Consider the following 17,589-nt stretch of genomic DNA (forward strand, 5'->3'; position numbering starts at 1 on the left):
TCAGTAGTTTCTGAATCCCTTCTACAGTTTCTGTGTTCACTGCTGAACTGTATGCCATATCTCTTGCCCTGGATCATATTGCAGCTGAGCAGTACTCCAACTGCACTATTTATACTGATTCGCTTAGTTCTATACTTGCCTTGGAATCGCTACACGTTAGCTCACATCCTATTCTCGCTGATATTCGAAACCGACTGGCCCATTTCTCATTAGCAGCTACTTCAATCCAGTTTTTCTGGATACCAGGCCATGTTGGTATTCGCAGGAACAAGCTTGCAGACATGGCAGCTAAATATGTCTGCTTCGGCACCATCACTCCTATGCCTATTCTGTACATGGACTATGGTGTTGTCTTCAAGGCTCGGCTCCGTGCCAGCTGGCAGTCCACTTGGAGTGAGCAACGTGACAACAAACTTTTTCAAATCAAACCCAAAATTGGACTTTGGCCATCTAGCTTCCGTAAAGTTCGGAAGGAGGAAGTTGTTCTCACTAGGCTACACATTGGTCACAGTTTTGTAACTCATCATTTTCTTTTATCTGAACTGATGCACCAATGTGTAGTTTGTGTAACACTCAAATCACTATCAGCCACGTTTTGCTTTCTTGCCATCGTTACAATTCTCAATGACAGCAATATTGTAAACATATTTTTTCCCAGGGTCAGTCTGTAACATTGGACAGAGTTATTGGTGATTGTGACTTTGTCCACCTTGATAATGTTTTTAATTTTTTAATGGCCATTAATCTTTTTAATCTCATTTAAGTGTTGCATATTCATTACACCTTTTTATTGTGGTTCCTTTTTTACAGTTTTAATCTCTCTCCTTCAATTTGACATTGGACAATGGCCAGAACATTAAATAACTCGACACCAGGACTGGAAAGGCCTACTTCGGGTGACTAACGCTACTGTTTGAACTACTCGTTAGTCGTCCTGGCGAGTTGTTATTATACTTTTGCTGCATATCATTTCACACTTTTACTACTTAACTTTTTAGTACTGGCCATATTGACTCATAACCCGGATCCAGGACTGGAAAGACCAACTTCAGGTGACTGACGGTGGTTCTTGAACTTGCCTGTTAGTCTTCCGGGCAGGTTATGATCATTACCTTTTTGCTAGAGTAAATACCTTACAACTTCTTATACTCTGCCTTCTATCTTAACATTGTAGACTAGGTGTCAACATTGGTTTTATACTTTTTTGTTTTACCTTCATTTCCATTTATGTCTATTACTACATTTATTTATTTATTTTTTTTTTTTTTACATTTTTACTGAATGTCTGGCGCAGATAGCCTCGCTGCTTTGTGCCATAAAACACTAAATCAATCAATGCTTTCATTTTACTTACTGTTGTTTTCTGCCATACCCCTGAAATAATTTTTGTTCTGCCCAAGGATGGCATAGTTGCACAATTGTGCTTGCATATGAAACTTGGTAGCATTTCTTTCCAGTGGTAGGTCAGGTGATACCTCAGAGCTACAACCTAAATTTTTTTTTAAATTGGAATGATCAGTGTTGTAGGTAAAGCTAATTGCTGTTGGTAAGTCCTAATGTTAGTAGCTTAACTCTTATGTTATTGTAATGGATGTAGTGTGTGTGTTAGTATCTTTGTATTTCAACCAAACTCCTGCATCATCAATTGAACACAAACATCCATAAAACTTTTGCACTTTGGGATAAGTGTTCAAGATTTAGACAGTTGGAAAAATAAATATGGTATGTAAAACAATCATTTCTTTATAATGCGACACAATTTGAAATAAAAGTACTGTCTTCACAACAAGATCACTAGGACTGTACGAGGACTTGGTTATGGCTTTATTGATGTAATTTTTAAATGTAGTATTGAGAAAGTGGAGTTCTTAAAAACCTATTATTTTTTATTGAAGAGTAGTAATTCAAATATATAAAAACATTACAATTTAATACTATAATTAGTAATTACTAACACAAACAACTGCTCTAGTGTGATGTTTTTGCTAGTATGAAGTAATGTGAATTTTAGGCAGTTTTGAACAAAATTTGAGTCAGTATGTCATCCTGTAATTAATCTTGAGAAAATAACAACCTGACCCATGTGCTTCTCAAATGAAATGGACTTTGTCTTCCGGAGGTAAAATGTATGCAATGTTGGTTTCTGTTTGAAAAAATGATTATTTCATTACATCTTACAAAATACTGCCTTGTCTTCTAGAGACTCAGTTTTAGCAGAATTCTTAATTATTTCATAATATATTATGTCAGATCTCTTATTGTTTAGCTGATCATTCTTCATTTACTCTTGGAGAAAATTGTTTACCCAAAAGCATCTGTGAAATAATATGAAAGTAGATATGTCATCCAAATTTTCAAAGAATTATCATAGAATTCCATTTCTCCAAAATTGCTTATTTAACCACAAACGTTTTCATCACACAATTTACACATGTGATATGTTATATATATATTTTATGTGGTATATTTACACTCTTTGTTACAGTTACAAGTTGGATCAGAATCGTGTGAAAACTGTCACTTTAATGTAAGAAAGGCCTGAATAATTGTTAGAAGCCTGAGTATGAGTGATCTCTGTGCCTTGATATCAACTTTATGAAAAAAAACTTTGATAAGGCTTTTTTTTTAATTTTTCTTAAAACATTTTCTTTTAATGAAGATCCACCTTTAAAAGTTGGCTTTATTTTTCACAATCTTGGTTACAAATTTTTTTTTCCACTTATAATTACCTTTTCATCTATATTTCTGTTAATTTATGAACACTTGGACTCCATATTAAGCTCTGATACTTAAGTATCTTTGTTATTTCATCTTCTGTGTAGAAAAGCAGTACACAATCTATTCTAGGAATCTTAATAGGAAATTAAAGAAAAACAAATAACCATATGTCGACCACACTGTGTCTGTTATACCCAATACCAATGAGGCCTTTCTCTCAAAACCAGATTTTGTCAGTCTAGGTAGTATAAGACAATGTTTGTGTTGCTATTTATAATATGAAATTTCATAAACACAAAGTTGAAAATAATCTTAAAAGTGTCAGTTTCATGTATATACTTCCTGAACATAGTTTGAATTTTGCTCAATTTTTTCTGTAAACAGTTAATGTCTTATCTATAATATGAATACATTTTTCTAAACTTAAATTTTTAAATTTGAATAGTAATCACCATTTGGAGACATTAACTATGCATTATTTTGTTTTGGCCTAGTCTATTCTACATACATGTTTATTAAAAATATTGTATCAAATGTTACTAGAGAGTATAACTCCTGTAGCTTCCTACTATATTTTCTGTAGGATGAGTTAATTTTTACTGTGGTACAAATGTTAAGCATGTGTGTTTGTAATGAAAAGATCAAAGTTAAAATGTTTACCATGTGACCTTAAAAAAAATCAATCTATTACAACAACTTGTCATTAGGATAAAGTCATAATAGAAAATACCTGTGGTCATATTTCAAAAAAATGTTGAGGATACTTCTTCAATCAGACATGATCCAGATGTAAATGTTGAACAAGGAAGCAGTTGTGGAAAATCAATTGGAAATTAGGAGTTGAGTGCTTAAACCCACAAATATCTTAATTCTTGTTTCTTTGTTTTTAATATTTCTTTATAAACATTTTGGCTTTGATTTGTATTAATTTCATTATCATCAAATAATGCTGATTTTATCCCCAGTTTACAGTTAATGATACATATATATATATATATATATATATATCCACTCAGTGTGGAGGCCTGGACATGGTGAGGAGATCTCTCAGAGAAGGTTCAGTCTTAAAAACTAACCTCCTCTGGGATCTGAACATCCACCCATGTGTTTTTCATGTGTGGTAGCTCTTGAAGGGGAGGATAGGATCCTGGTGGTTGAGAGAACCAATTCCAACCAACACATTGCTTTGTACTAGAATTCCAGCCAATCGGCTAGTCTTGTTGGGCTACGATCACCCAAGTACCAGTGTTGGGCTTTCTCAGTAGGTGTTATGGACATTATGTCTGATGTTGATGTTTTGAATATAGTGCTCACAAAACTGGCATTGCTGCAGTGTCCTTGTTTGGCATTGTGTACATCCTTTTGTTGGACTTCATTGTGGGTAGGGTCAGTGGGCACTGAATTTTTCTCGTTATATTATAGATCCCCCAAATCCACATAAAAATAAAATAATGAAAAAACAGTGTGTAGGTAAATGTCCACACACAGTAACCACCACCATTATATCTTGCTCCTCAGTTTTTAATCATTCACTCTTTATCTGACAAATCCTTAGGGCAGAAGTCTGTCTTTTCCATTCAAAAGGGATTGGAGTAGTTTGCTGACTCCCTCAAGTGCATCAGGAAGCTGCTTCCTGGAGACATTTTGGTAGAAATATCTACTCTTACTCATAGAAAACTCCTCTTGAATTCAAAGAATATTGGGTATATATCTATTCAGGTCACTTCCAATGCTACTCAGAGATCCTTGCTTGTTTCTCCAGCCAAGGAAATTCTGCTGTGCACCATATCTCCACTTGCAAGTACAGAATTATGTTGCCAACCAATGTCTTACTTTTGACATTCACATTCCCATATCTACCTGTCTCTGTCAAGGCAGGTTATTTGAACTGTAAGGTGGCCATACATTCCCAACCCTCTCCCATGTTTCCAGAGTCAGCAGTTTGGACATGCAAAGGCTTCTTGTCATGGTTCTCTAACCTGTGCTCATTGTGGTGACAAAGACCAAAGATGCCTACAAGTGTTAACTTGACCCTCACTGCATCAGTTGTAGTGGTTCACATCCCTTTCACTACTGATCTTGCTCTAAATGGATGGTGGAGAAAGAGGTACTACATTTATATACTATCCATAATATTTCTTACTCTGAAGTTCAGAAATTATTGTCCCCAACTCCATCTTGGACATATGGTGATGCACTACATTCCACTGGTACAGTGGAGGTACAGGCAAATCTTTCTATGCCTCCAACAGAGTTGTTCTCAAACTATGTGAGGGGCCTTTTGCTATGTATGGATAAGTCAGTTAACAAGTCAACAACCCCAAGATGTAGGAAGATTATTCATTCACATTCTCATTTCTGGAATCTGACAAAAATTACTGACAAAGATCCGCTCACTCAACCACAGACAGAATCAGTCTAGGTCAACAGATCTCCTCCTAATAAATTAAAAAGGTATAGTCATACACCAAACGGTTCTCCACCCAGTTCTCCTCCACTTGTAGCGATCCATGTTTCCTTGGGTCGTATCATCACTGTTTGTTCTCTGTATTTGTCTCCTGAAAAAACTTAGGGTCAATCAGACCTTGATGTTTTTATTGAACTTTTGCTGTCTCCCTTTTTAATGCTGGGAAACTTTAATGGGCAAATCCTATCTGGGGTTGTGCTGATATGGATGGAAATGGTCGTTCTATGGAGCATATGCTCTTGGATCATGACCTATCTCTCTTCAATATTGGTTATTATATTTACTTTCATGCACCTAGTCACTCTTTTACCACAGTTGATCTCTCTGTCTGTTTCACTTTTCTATCATTTTCTTTTCATGGAGGATTGACAGTAACCACCTGGGCAGCAATCATTTTCCTATTGTTCTGAGGAAGATTGGTTGTGGTTGATGCCATCCAACCTATATGCCTCAGTGGAAACTGGATTAGGCCAGCTAGCCCACTTTCATTGCTCTCTTGGAACTTGATCCTTCCACTATCTATTTGCCATCAGTAGACTAATCCATGATAACAGTGACAACTGTATTGTTCAGCCAACTGCTCAGTCTGTTCCTAAGACCTCAACATGTTTTCTACTTTATCCTCATTCATGGTGGAATCCCACTTGCCAGGAGGCATGGAAGGCTCAAATATGAGCCTGGAATACGTGCAAATGGTATTCCACTTTTTCAAACCACATTACTATCCAGCAATCCCATACATCTGCTCAGCAGGTTAACTGTGAAAGTCAAATGAATTAAGTTCATAACTGGCATCTCTTCTACCACCATTTCCAAAATCATATGGGACAAGATTTTATAGGTTAGTGGGAGATATACTTTCCATCCACTTTCTATCTTACTCTCCAATGGTCAGGACATTGCAGATGTTTAGAGCATTGCCTATACTGTTACTTTCTTCACCTTCTTAACCATTAAGTCTTGGCCAGAGTCATTAGCTCTTTCTTTTTGGGCCAATTGTCTCTATGACTATAATTGCCCCTTTACAATGGTGGAACTAAGAGATGACTTGATGATGTTCACTATAAGATGATGCACCATTTCTCTCATTCTTCTCTTGCTTGTTGGGTTGTTTATAACCAGATCTGGCAGGAGAATGTTGTTTCTTCTAGATGTTTGTTGTCTAGGCTGACCATACTTGCTAATATAACATACACTATTAATGAAACGTGCTTCCACTGAACATTTTCTGCTCGGATGGACCTCACTTGCACAATTAGCACAAGATGCTTCACCCAACTGTTCTTCTCGAGGCTGATAGCAGTTGTTCACACAATTTTTTTTATAGGCAAGGTGCTTTCATTGGATGTTTTCCACTTGGATGGATTACAGTTGCTGTACTCAATATCAACACAAGTTGCTTCCCCTGAATATTTTTGCCTGGGCATACCACTTGTTGATACTCAGTACCTTTTGTACATGATATGTAACCCAAAGTCTTATAAAAGACACTTCTGCTGAATGTTTTCTCCCTGGATAGACCATGCTTGTCATACTATTACTTATCACAAGGTGCTTTCCTCAGATGATTTTTGCTTGAGCATATTTGGTGATCTTATAAACTAATGCAAACTGCTTCTATGTTGTTTTTACCCTTGGACTGCACTTGCTGTAATCTTAAGACACTTTCCCTGGAAGTTATCTGTCTAGGCCTATTTGTACATTTATTGTTTTTCAGCCCTAGCCACATATTTTATTCAGTTCCATCCTGTGTGTCTTTCTTTTTTTATCTGGCAAAGAGCATACTTGTTCCAAAAATATTGCTATACCTCATGTGTGCCTTACTATTTTAATTGTGGCATACCTGCTCTTTCTGGGCAGTTCTCTACTAATTTGGTTGTTCATGCACCTTCACTGGTCCTCTCTGCCTTTTGCAGTATGGGATTATGAGTAGAGGTATTACATTTTCAGAAGTTAACATTTTCTAACTCCAAAATGTCTTTCTGATAGAGTACATACCTCCTCTCACTCACTTCCTGCCCTTGCTCCCTACTGATCACTGGTGTTTATGATTTATATATGCCAGCTCTCAAAGTCAAGAATTGTTTCTGTAATGGTATAGGGAGCTCCCAATGCTACAGGTGATGCAGTATGATTGGTGAAGGGTAGTCAACATGATCAGCACATGATGCAAAAATGAAGCGATATAAAAGTGTGGTGTGTTGTTAAAAATTTTAGTAATGCCTCTTAGGCAAATCAAAGTCAACATAACTTTGGGTGGGAGGAGGTAAATACATTTTGGAAATATGTATTCAGTTTTAGAATATGTTAACTTTTTCTATGGTTAAAACTTTTGGAGAATAGACTCTCACCACATACTGAGACAATTTGCCAATGTTTTCATGTTGCAAGCTCAGGCAATGATGTACAATACTTGTACTCTTGTAGAATTGTAATTATTTCATTACTTCTTTTTCACTTATTTATTTATTTATAACTTATTTAATTACTTCATTTCTTCTATACTTTTAAAATTCTTGAACCATTCAGCAGAATGTGATTTACAAAGTGGTGATCTTTGTTAAAGTGAACAAAAAGTGTTAATTTTTTCATCAGGCTTTAACTCCATTACCTAATTTCTACTTACTATTTTGCCATCACTGCCTTGGAATAAGTTTACTTCCATTCATTTCTCGTACCTTTTTTCTTAAAACATGCTATAAAGTATATAATATCACATTCTGAAACAGTTGTAATATTTATTTTATTAAGTGATGTTTTTCAAAACAGATGTCTTCAGAAAACATACCTGCCAAATCATCTCGTATTATTAAATATGAACTTACTAGTGCAATTTAATATAAATATAGTCTTTTAGCTGGAATTAATTGTGGGATTATTGGTGTTGTCCAACTTCAGTGTTTTGTCAGGACTTGAAGAGGATAATATTTTTTTCTTTTGAGCCTGATTTTACTACCTTTATCATTACAGATGATTACAAGCATCTAAATTAGCTTATAATTGTATGAAATGCATGAAAAGGTAATAAAGATACTTCAGTTTAAAAGACAAAGAATCCTTTAATTATAAGATTTTGATGTAACTGACATATTTCGATAAGATAATTTATATTACATGTTTCTCTGTTGGGCCAATATGTGTTTTTTCATTTTAACTCGTACATTGTTCTTTGGTATGTGGCCAAAATACAATATTTTCACTAAGCTTTTGATACCTTACTTTAATCCATCAGAAAACCCTACAGAGTCTTTTATTTAGGTATTTGCTTACAAAGTAATAAATTGCTGTAACAAATATTTTTAATGCAATGATTTAAAAATAGAATTATTTGAATTTTTTGTTCTTGGCATTAGAAAAGGGTAAAAATTCAGTTTACTTTGAAACTATTTAGTTTCAGAGGAGACACTCACTTTCAGCACCTGTAACTCCACATATAACATGGGAGGAATATATCACAGCTCCTGTGGGTAAGCCTCCTCATCTAGGTCGACATATGGTCTCTAAAGAATCAAGTAAAAACTTCAAAGCTATTCTTGCCATGGTAAGTGCATAGATTATGTAATTTTTCATATTCATTTACTTGTTTACATGGAAAGATCATTTTTAATATATAGTTTTGCAATTTCTGGTGTGTTTCTCCAGCATGTTTTAATTTTGAATAATAAACAAGCTTTTATATAGATAGTGCCATTAAACAACACTTGTTTTATGAAATATTTATGTTTAAGAGTAATTACTCCAAAAATATAATTAAAACTGATTATGATGTTAGAAAAACACATAGGTTAAAGAAGCCTTAATAAAAATGAAATAGAAACCCTATAACCCAAGTGCTTTTGAAAGGTGGGCCTTTCTTCTTCATGGGCAGACTTTTGTCAATAACATCTTTGAAGGCATTCCATGGCCCTTTTTCAACTATTCTCATTGTTCTTTCAAACTGATCATCTGAAGTTAATTTACTAATATGTGGTATAACAGAAAAAACCTTTTTTAAGTTTTGCTTCTTAAAAAGCTGGGTATTTCCCACATAGATACTTAAAACAGTTGCCATCTTTGTCTAGGGTCTTTAAAAACTGCTTTATCAAGTTCACTTTTATGTAAAGTGGAGGTAATAGGACTTTCTTCATGTAAACTAAATTTTTTTTCATTCAATGTTATTCAATCCTGGTATCAGCCTGACTCTGCATAGCCATTGTTTCTTTAAACAGCATTGATTTCATGCTCTGCTGTCCCATTTACACACAAAAACATGGAGACTTTGCATAACCAGATTGTTGACCTACAACATAAAAAGGACTTTTAAGTCTCCACAAAATAGCCAACCATGTTCTTTGTATTTGACTGTATTAATAAGTTCAAAATTATTGTATGTTTCTTTCAATTGAACCAAATGAGCAATAAGAACAGATGCATATATGTTACCATTGTGAAAGAGAACATCTTTTAGATTTCTTTTGCAGGAATCAATGAACAGTTGCTACTCACTCCATTCATTGATTGCAGCTCCTAAAAACAGTATGTTGTAATAAACTAGTGAACCTTGCAAAAAGCATGGTATAACATTTTTCTTACAATTTCCATATCAGTTTAATGACATCCCTGGAGAAAGTAAGTTCTTGGCTCAAATCCTGGAATGCAAAATTGCTGAAGAATCTTTTGATAGGTCCAAATCTCTTTTGAAGTCATTAAGTTCACTTTGTGTGAAAAGTTGTAATTTCAGACTGAAAGCAATCGCTATCATCATTTCTGTTGACATCAGATTCAGAATCAGATGAAACTGTATCAAAGTCTCTGGTAGAGTAGGTACATCATGCCCATGTCTTACATCAAACTGAAGATTTGAATAAAAAATTTCATTTTCATTTCAAATGATGTAGCCTTATATATTATGTGAACAAAAACAGTAGTCATCTCAATGGTTTCTAGATGTACATCAGACTGTTGAAATTCCAAAAAACAAAGATATTTTCTTACCTGCAGTCTGTTGTCTCAGCTCTTCAACACAAATGGTGCAACTTTTGTATGTAGCCCATGATGTATTCCAAAATAAGACTAATATGATTTTTTGTATAAATTTTGTAATATTTTACCTTTGTTTCTTTACAAATATACCATAATAAGCTTGGGTCATTTACACAACCTTGTGTTGCCATAGCAATGAATAAACAATATTGAAAAGAAAAATAACATCAAAGTGTGCCCACAGACAAATGCTATGCAGAAATTACATGTCATGTGGCTTGTTAACTGTTTATGTACTAGCAATATGTTTCTCAAGCATTCTGAAATGACCAGTAAAACTCTTCACATTGTGACTGGTCTAGATAAATCTGTAGCCAGTTGTTGTCAATGTTTTAAGCATAAAAATATGACCCAATTTCCATGAAAATAATTCACTGGTGTAAAAGTATATATGACATTTTGTGAAAGATCTGTACATGATGGAGAAAAATGGATATTGTTTTCAAATTCAACTTACAGGAATTACTGTAGAACATCTAAAAATTTCAAGAAAGTAAAAACCATTGCATGCTATCTGTGTAATAGGTATTGCAGCAGTTTTTGGTTCAGTCAGCATTAGACTGTATAAGCCTCCACCAGCTGGAAGGCAGTATATCCTCCACATGTAGTACTTCCATTGAGTGCTTTGTATATATCAAGAGGTCATTTTTTCTTAGGTTTCTTATAGTGTTCAGTAATGTTGTTGTTTTTTTAAATAAGAATTGTGTAATTTTTGCTCATGTTATTTCAAACATTTTATTAACACTTAAAGTATTATATTTTTACTGATATTATTTTTGATTTCAAAAAAGAAAGATAAAGATTTTAATATTAATTTTAACTAGAACTTTTGATATAAATTTTATTTTCTATGTTACTTTGACTTCATCTCTAAAGCAAACTATAAAATTTTAAGACCTGTGTTCCTGGGTCAATGATATGGTTTTTTTTTAAGAAAAATGTTCTCCATCTTCATTAACTTAGTATTTTGGTTTTGGCAGAAGCTGATAATCTCAGTTTTGTGAATATGAAAATGTCCATAAACAAAGAACCATGGCTTACCAGACATACTTGTATAAAAAAGTAAAAATCATAATAACAGGAATTTAGTGCCACAGGTCTTATTGAATCTACCTTTTTAAATTAATCATATAGAAACCTTGTAATGTCCAGAGTGTCTTCCATAGAAGTTGTGTTGTTTTCCTTTAGTGGTTACTGGAATTATTCTCTCAGTTGGCAATGTTTCTGCTATTGTACATTACATGGTTGATTCTATTCTACATTTACAGTCTTCATCTCAGGACCATCTTTTGCAACCTCCTGCTTCTGTAACTTGTACTGTTCACTATTTAGTTCTGAAGGCTTTTTAGTCTCTATGTCCTTCATTTAAACTTATATAACAAAATGTATTCTGTACCATTTTTCTCTTAAGATATTTTGATATTTTTGCTTTAGATGCCTCTTGTTCTCTTAACCACAGGAACAAGTTGATGTCATTCCCAGACTCCTCCTTCCACCCCAAGACCTGGATTGTTTGGGAAGGTGATTAAAAAAAATCCAATAAGATTCACTTTTCTATGGATCTAAATATTTTTCTTTATCCTTTTTCACATGGTTTGTTGTTACCTCACTCACATTTGCTTCTTTTTGTGACAATCAACATTGCCTTTTCTTCTTTTGTCTAGAATAATTGGGTTTACCAACTCATTCAGCTTGTCTGAATGCACCCATCTGTTAGAAGTGGGACAAGGGGTGTTTATATGGATGATTAGTACAAACCACCCCTACTCTAAAAACTGAATAATTTTTTTTATGGTTATGACAGTTAATATTGGTCTTGCATTCTTTCTAGGATGCAGATCTAAAATGATTCATCCCTGCATCTGCTTATTCTGCTTAGTACATCATGGAAATGTTTCTAAGATTCTAAATGCTTTGATATATTGCCCTATATTACATGTGATCTACCAACACCTTGAGATATACAGACTATTGAGAAGACTTTATATTCTACCTACCTATGTGACACTAGCATCATATAGAGTTCTTTTGGCAGTATATTTCTGCACTACCACTTCTACTGGGCAAAAAGTATTCACTGCTTGAGATGGATTTGGTATCCCTCAGAGTAATGCTCTTATTTAAGCCAAGCTCCTGCTTATGGATGATACATTTCATGGATTTTTCCTTTCCTGTTTACAGAAAGGAGCTTTATTTTTAATGTATTGATTTAGTGGTCCCTCCACTATCTTTTCAATGTGGGATAATCTGTGAAGAAGTAACATTTCTAAAGTTACCATTTTTCTTACCTTAGTCTATTTCAGATAGATTTTTGCCTCTTCACAGAACCATCCATCATTCCTTCCCATTACCTTTGATTTTTGTACTTTGTGAAGAATGTACTTCTAGAATATAAAGTGTTCAAGGGGAAAACTGTGCTTGGAGAAAATATGTCACCCTCCTATTGATGTAAAACTATAGTTGAATGCTGATTGTATCATAGACTGGTGCAGTACATATTATGTGTAGGGAGGGAGTTTTATTCAAAAGCTTGACATATGCACAAAAAAATACCCTCCTTATAGTTGAATGCTGATTGTATCATAGACTGGTGCAGTACAGTGGCACATGAGGTATTGTCTGACTTTTCTGTGAAGAGGTTAGTATCTATCTGAAATACATTTTCAGGTAAGGAAGGTGTTAACTTTAGCATTTTTAATTGGAAAGTTTCCTGAAGATTTTATTTTATATAATAAAACCATTACTTTATATTAGGAGACTGCAGTTTTTTGGTTCATTCCATTACAAAATACATAAAACTTGTAACAATTTTGAATATTTTGCCTATAACTAAAAGAATAATTTGAATGGTATTTTAAGAAATACTGTAATATAGTTAATGAAATAATAAGACTTTGTAAAATGCTACAAACTAACATTATATGTGTAAGTATGATTTAACACAGCTGGCTTGAAAATAGCTTTCTACATAAATATATATGTATTTAATGAAATCTTTTAATAGAACTTGTCACTCTTGTATTTATTAAAGATAAGTCATGCCACAAGCTGTGTTGTAGTATTATCAAGAATAATAAGCCATTTATTCTTTCTATCACCATGTACATCTAACAAGAAATACAGGTAGTTAAACCAACTGAAAACTAAGTGTTGCTTATTCTGGGTTTATCATTGGGTAAACATCAGAAGGAGACTTTTTTATTGTTGTTAAAGAGCAGTGGAAAGTTATTTCTTTTATAAATTTCATTCAAACTTAAGGCATTAAGTTAATATCTGAAATTTATAGGTATAAACTTTTCAGTTTTAAATGAAAGCATTAAAGAGCAACAAAAATATAGTTATAAATTAAATCAACATGTTTTAAATTAAAAATGAAGACAGACAAGTCAGTCTGGCCAGCATAAACTTTTAATATGCAGATAAATAAAAATTTGAAATGTGGCATGAAATCAGGAAGTTTGTGTGCTTTTTATGAAATACCAACTTTTCTTCTTAATAGCAATAACTTTGTTTTTACCCTTTTTGTAAGATAAAATATAATGATAATTTTGTATGAAATGCAGTTAAAACATACATGGATCTAAAGATGATATATTGGAAATATTAATTTGTCTGATAGTCATCCATTTCTTATGTTTTTCTAGAGTGAAGAATTTCCACTTTCAGTAGAATCGTAAGTAGTCTTTCGAATGTTAACTGTTCTTTTGTGTCAATTCAAGATGCTTCCTGTTTATGGATAAGTGTATTACCACATAACTTAGTTTTAACATAAAGGGGGAATTTTATAAAAATATTTGTGAGTACTTTAATATCCTTAGATTATATTTGTGTATTTTAAAAACTGATATATTACTTGTTTCAAATATTCTACATGCTATTTTTGATATTAAAGTGACATATTCACTTTGTTTCACTGGCTGTATTTATTAAGTGCCCCTAGTGGTACAGTGATATGTTCATGGACTTATACTGCTTTGTGTAGCTTTGTGCTTAATGACATAACAATTTATTTTTTTTAAAAATGAATGAACTAAAATATCAGCATTTGTCAAACATACATTAGAGGTTACTATTGCATGTGTTCTGAAAATTTATTATGAAGCAAAAAATTATTGCTTAAGGAAGAAATTGTGATACTGCAAGGTATTCAGTTGAACTCTGCTGGTATAACCTTCTTTTCATATCCCAATTTTTTTGGCATAATGTAAACTAAAACAAATTCCTGTTGTTGACTTTCCATATGCCTTAAAATAAACATATTACTATGTGATATTTATCACGGAGTTAACCCTTTCATTATGGGCTGAGTGGAATCTACCCAGCTCATAACAACAAAAGTATCCATAAGTATAATTACACTATGATTTATGCACATGTTTACAACGTTTTGCAGATTATTAGTAAATTTTACAAGACTTTCGTACACAAAATATTTTCAGAATGCATCAAACATGCAGAGCAATTTTTATCTTAAGATTAAAAATACTTTTAAACATTGGAAAATTTTCAAATTTCACATATGAAATCTATGACTTCCAGATAATAATCAAACATTTTTAAGATAAAACTGTATTTTATCTGTTATTTTGCTATCCAGTCAGAATCTCCTAATGTTTTTGGTAGATATTACCAGTCTCATAACCATCATAAAAAAAACAAATTGTTTAGTCTGAATAGCTTAAATATCATAACATTATACATGTATATATTGACCCTTCAGCCATTGCTAGCTCAAACCTTAGAAATTATAATAATGTCGTGCACATGCACTTATGTTATTGTATCCAAGAATATAAAACTGGTCTTTACAAAGTGACCTGTCTTGGCAGTATTTTAGTGAACTAGTATTTTGTAAAATAGTCACATTTCAGTTTCACATTATGCATGTATATACATTATTACTATTTACAAATAAGCTTTTAAACTTATTTTTCTTAAAACAGAGAACAAAAGTAAATAAGTATAGCAAACAGTTATATCTTTTAGTTATGACAGCCTTTGTTCTCATTTGCTGCTTCTCATAGGTTGCTAAGCATTTTAAAATTTTGCATATAGAGGATATGAAATGAAATATATTTTTAATGTTTTATATATTCATTTATTTAAAATAACCAAACAAATTTGTAACTATATTGATACCATACAATTCCACTATCATTTATAACACTTAGTAACTGAGCTGTATTTGAGTCTAATAAAATATGATATTTTGAGCATACTAAATATTCAACCTACCTTTTTGAAATCTTGTTTTAAAAGAAGATGACAGTGTTGTAACATTTGAAAATGGCTGAGAATGTCACTAGGGGGACATTCTTAGCTTTTTACTGGTTATTTTACATGTCAGAGAAGTAAGTGTATATGATGAAGTTTTTCCAAAAATGGAAAGAGGCGAGCTGGACCATTGTGTTTGATTCAGTACGAGTGACATCTTAGAGAATAGAAAAGACGGGAGGTTATTATTTTATATTCTAGCTTGTCAGTATTGGCAATTTGGATTCCTAATTTGTGACAAACTATAGACTCATATTTTGATACCACAAACATCTAATTTGAATCAGTGCTGTATATAAAATGCTATTTGACACACAAAAATCATTGTTTAGGTGTGTTTTGTAGTATTTACTTTTAAATTAAGAAATTAACTATTCTATAATACTAAAATTTGAATTATACTTTACAATTTGATGTCACTTGTGTAAACATAAATTTATAAAATAAATTTGAATACAAGCCAATAAAATGATGACATGTCCTTTAACCCATTACCATAGGAAGACCCATATTTATAAGGTTAAGAAAGATGGAAGATTTGATTTTAAACTTCCTTAATTTTTAGCAAAATAGTTTCTGACCCCTTGAATAATAACTTGGAGATAAACTACAAAAGCTACAACTTATCTAAACTTGTATGTTATTTTAGTTTTCTGTAATTGTTTTTATTGTATTTATAATATAAATGATTTGATAAACTAATAACTGATTTTTCTCTGAAATAAAATAAAATCACTTTTATTTTCAGCTTATTAAACGTTCTCGAAGTAATTGCTCCTTTCAAACATTTCAACAAATTACGAGAGTTTGTACAAATGAAACTTCCACCTGGTTTTCCAGTAAAAATTGGTAAGCAAACTTTTTCTTTTTTCATGAGAGGAGTACTTTTTAGACAAAACATATTTATGAAAACAGTAGTGAATGTTTTGTTAAAAGTGAAAATTATTATTTAGACATTATACTTTAAACTAATCTTGTATATCTATGTATATAAAGCACAAACATCTGTGTGTCTGTCAGTTTGTCTCTTATGTAACTATTACTAGGTTGTTGGGCCCGATCTCAACCAAACATTGTTGGATAATGGTTTGAAATAAGGGATTTATTAATGGGGAGTTATCAACCCCCTGCAGCACTCATTATTGCTATTATTGAGCATTTATATTCAATGCTAGCTAATGTTAACTACATTTATAGATAATACCATGTCTTTACACCAGAAATCTTTATTAAATTTCCCATAATACAACAAACAATGGTGGATGGGATATACAAACATCTTATGTACCTCAGAGGGTGTGTTAGCATTATCTATGAAGGATTGCAATGAAGACCAGTGGCTGCTGCTATTGGAATACTAGATAAACTCAGCAAAGTTTCTACTCCAACAGCCACCATAAAGATTGTCCTTATGAAGAACTGTTTCTTGAGTTGTATCTACTTCTAACTTTTGCTCCTGATCTTTCAGTTTGGGCCTGTAACACATTTTCTGCATCCAATAACCATCAATTAATTAATCGAGTAGAACACTGTGGAAGGACATTAAGAGCTGGATGTTGAAAAAAGGTAACAGGTAGCATCCTTACTGCCATTATTTTGGCTATTACCTCTTCCTACAAAGTTATTCTCACCATTGCACAGTGTATACTGTGTTTTAAGTATATAAATATTGAGCTCTTAAAACTTACATAAACCTTTTGATTAGGTTATAATGAATACTGTAATATGTTATACTTTAAATAAATGCTGTGAAAGTTAGTATTTTTTGTGTTATTTTTCACAGCATCCACCTACAAATTGTTTTAAGTCCATAATCAGGAGAAAGGACAGGTACCTCGTTTGTATAAGATAATTCCTTCAACTTTGTACTTAAAACTAATATTTATATTTATGTATAAAATAATCCTTTGGATATTATACTTGACACTAATTTTATATATGTAGGGTCCCCTTAATATTTTCCTGGAAAATGGAGTGTATATCTGAAACAGCATTAAGCAATACAATCTTTAGATGTACTATGGAGGGAAGCATTCATGAAAATGTTGGTTCACTCTTGAATAACTATTGTAAAGGGTATTAAATAGCAACATTCACATCCCATACAT

General features: G+C 32.7%; 1 protein-coding gene across 5 annotated transcripts in view; it reads left to right on the forward strand.

The window, feature by feature from the left end:
- The window catches only part of LOC143224775 (ankyrin repeat domain-containing protein 13C-like), an 83,300-nt gene that overhangs the window by 57,147 nt on the left and 8,564 nt on the right, over positions 1–17,589 (forward strand). For all 5 annotated transcript variants that reach the window (XR_013013435.1, XM_076453066.1, XM_076453088.1 and 2 more), the window contains 3 exons: positions 8,577–8,726; positions 13,852–13,880; positions 16,230–16,330. Coding sequence is in view for 4 of the 5 variants with exons in the window: in XM_076453066.1 (XP_076309181.1) it covers positions 8,577–8,726; positions 13,852–13,880; positions 16,230–16,330 (280 nt within the window). In the remaining variant the exon portion in view is untranslated. The remainder of the gene's footprint in view (positions 1–8,576; positions 8,727–13,851; positions 13,881–16,229; positions 16,331–17,589) is intronic.

The sequence above is a fragment of the Tachypleus tridentatus genome, chromosome 1, assembly GCF_004210375.1.
Source record: "Tachypleus tridentatus isolate NWPU-2018 chromosome 1, ASM421037v1, whole genome shotgun sequence".
Taxonomy (NCBI): domain Eukaryota; kingdom Metazoa; phylum Arthropoda; class Merostomata; order Xiphosura; family Limulidae; genus Tachypleus; species Tachypleus tridentatus.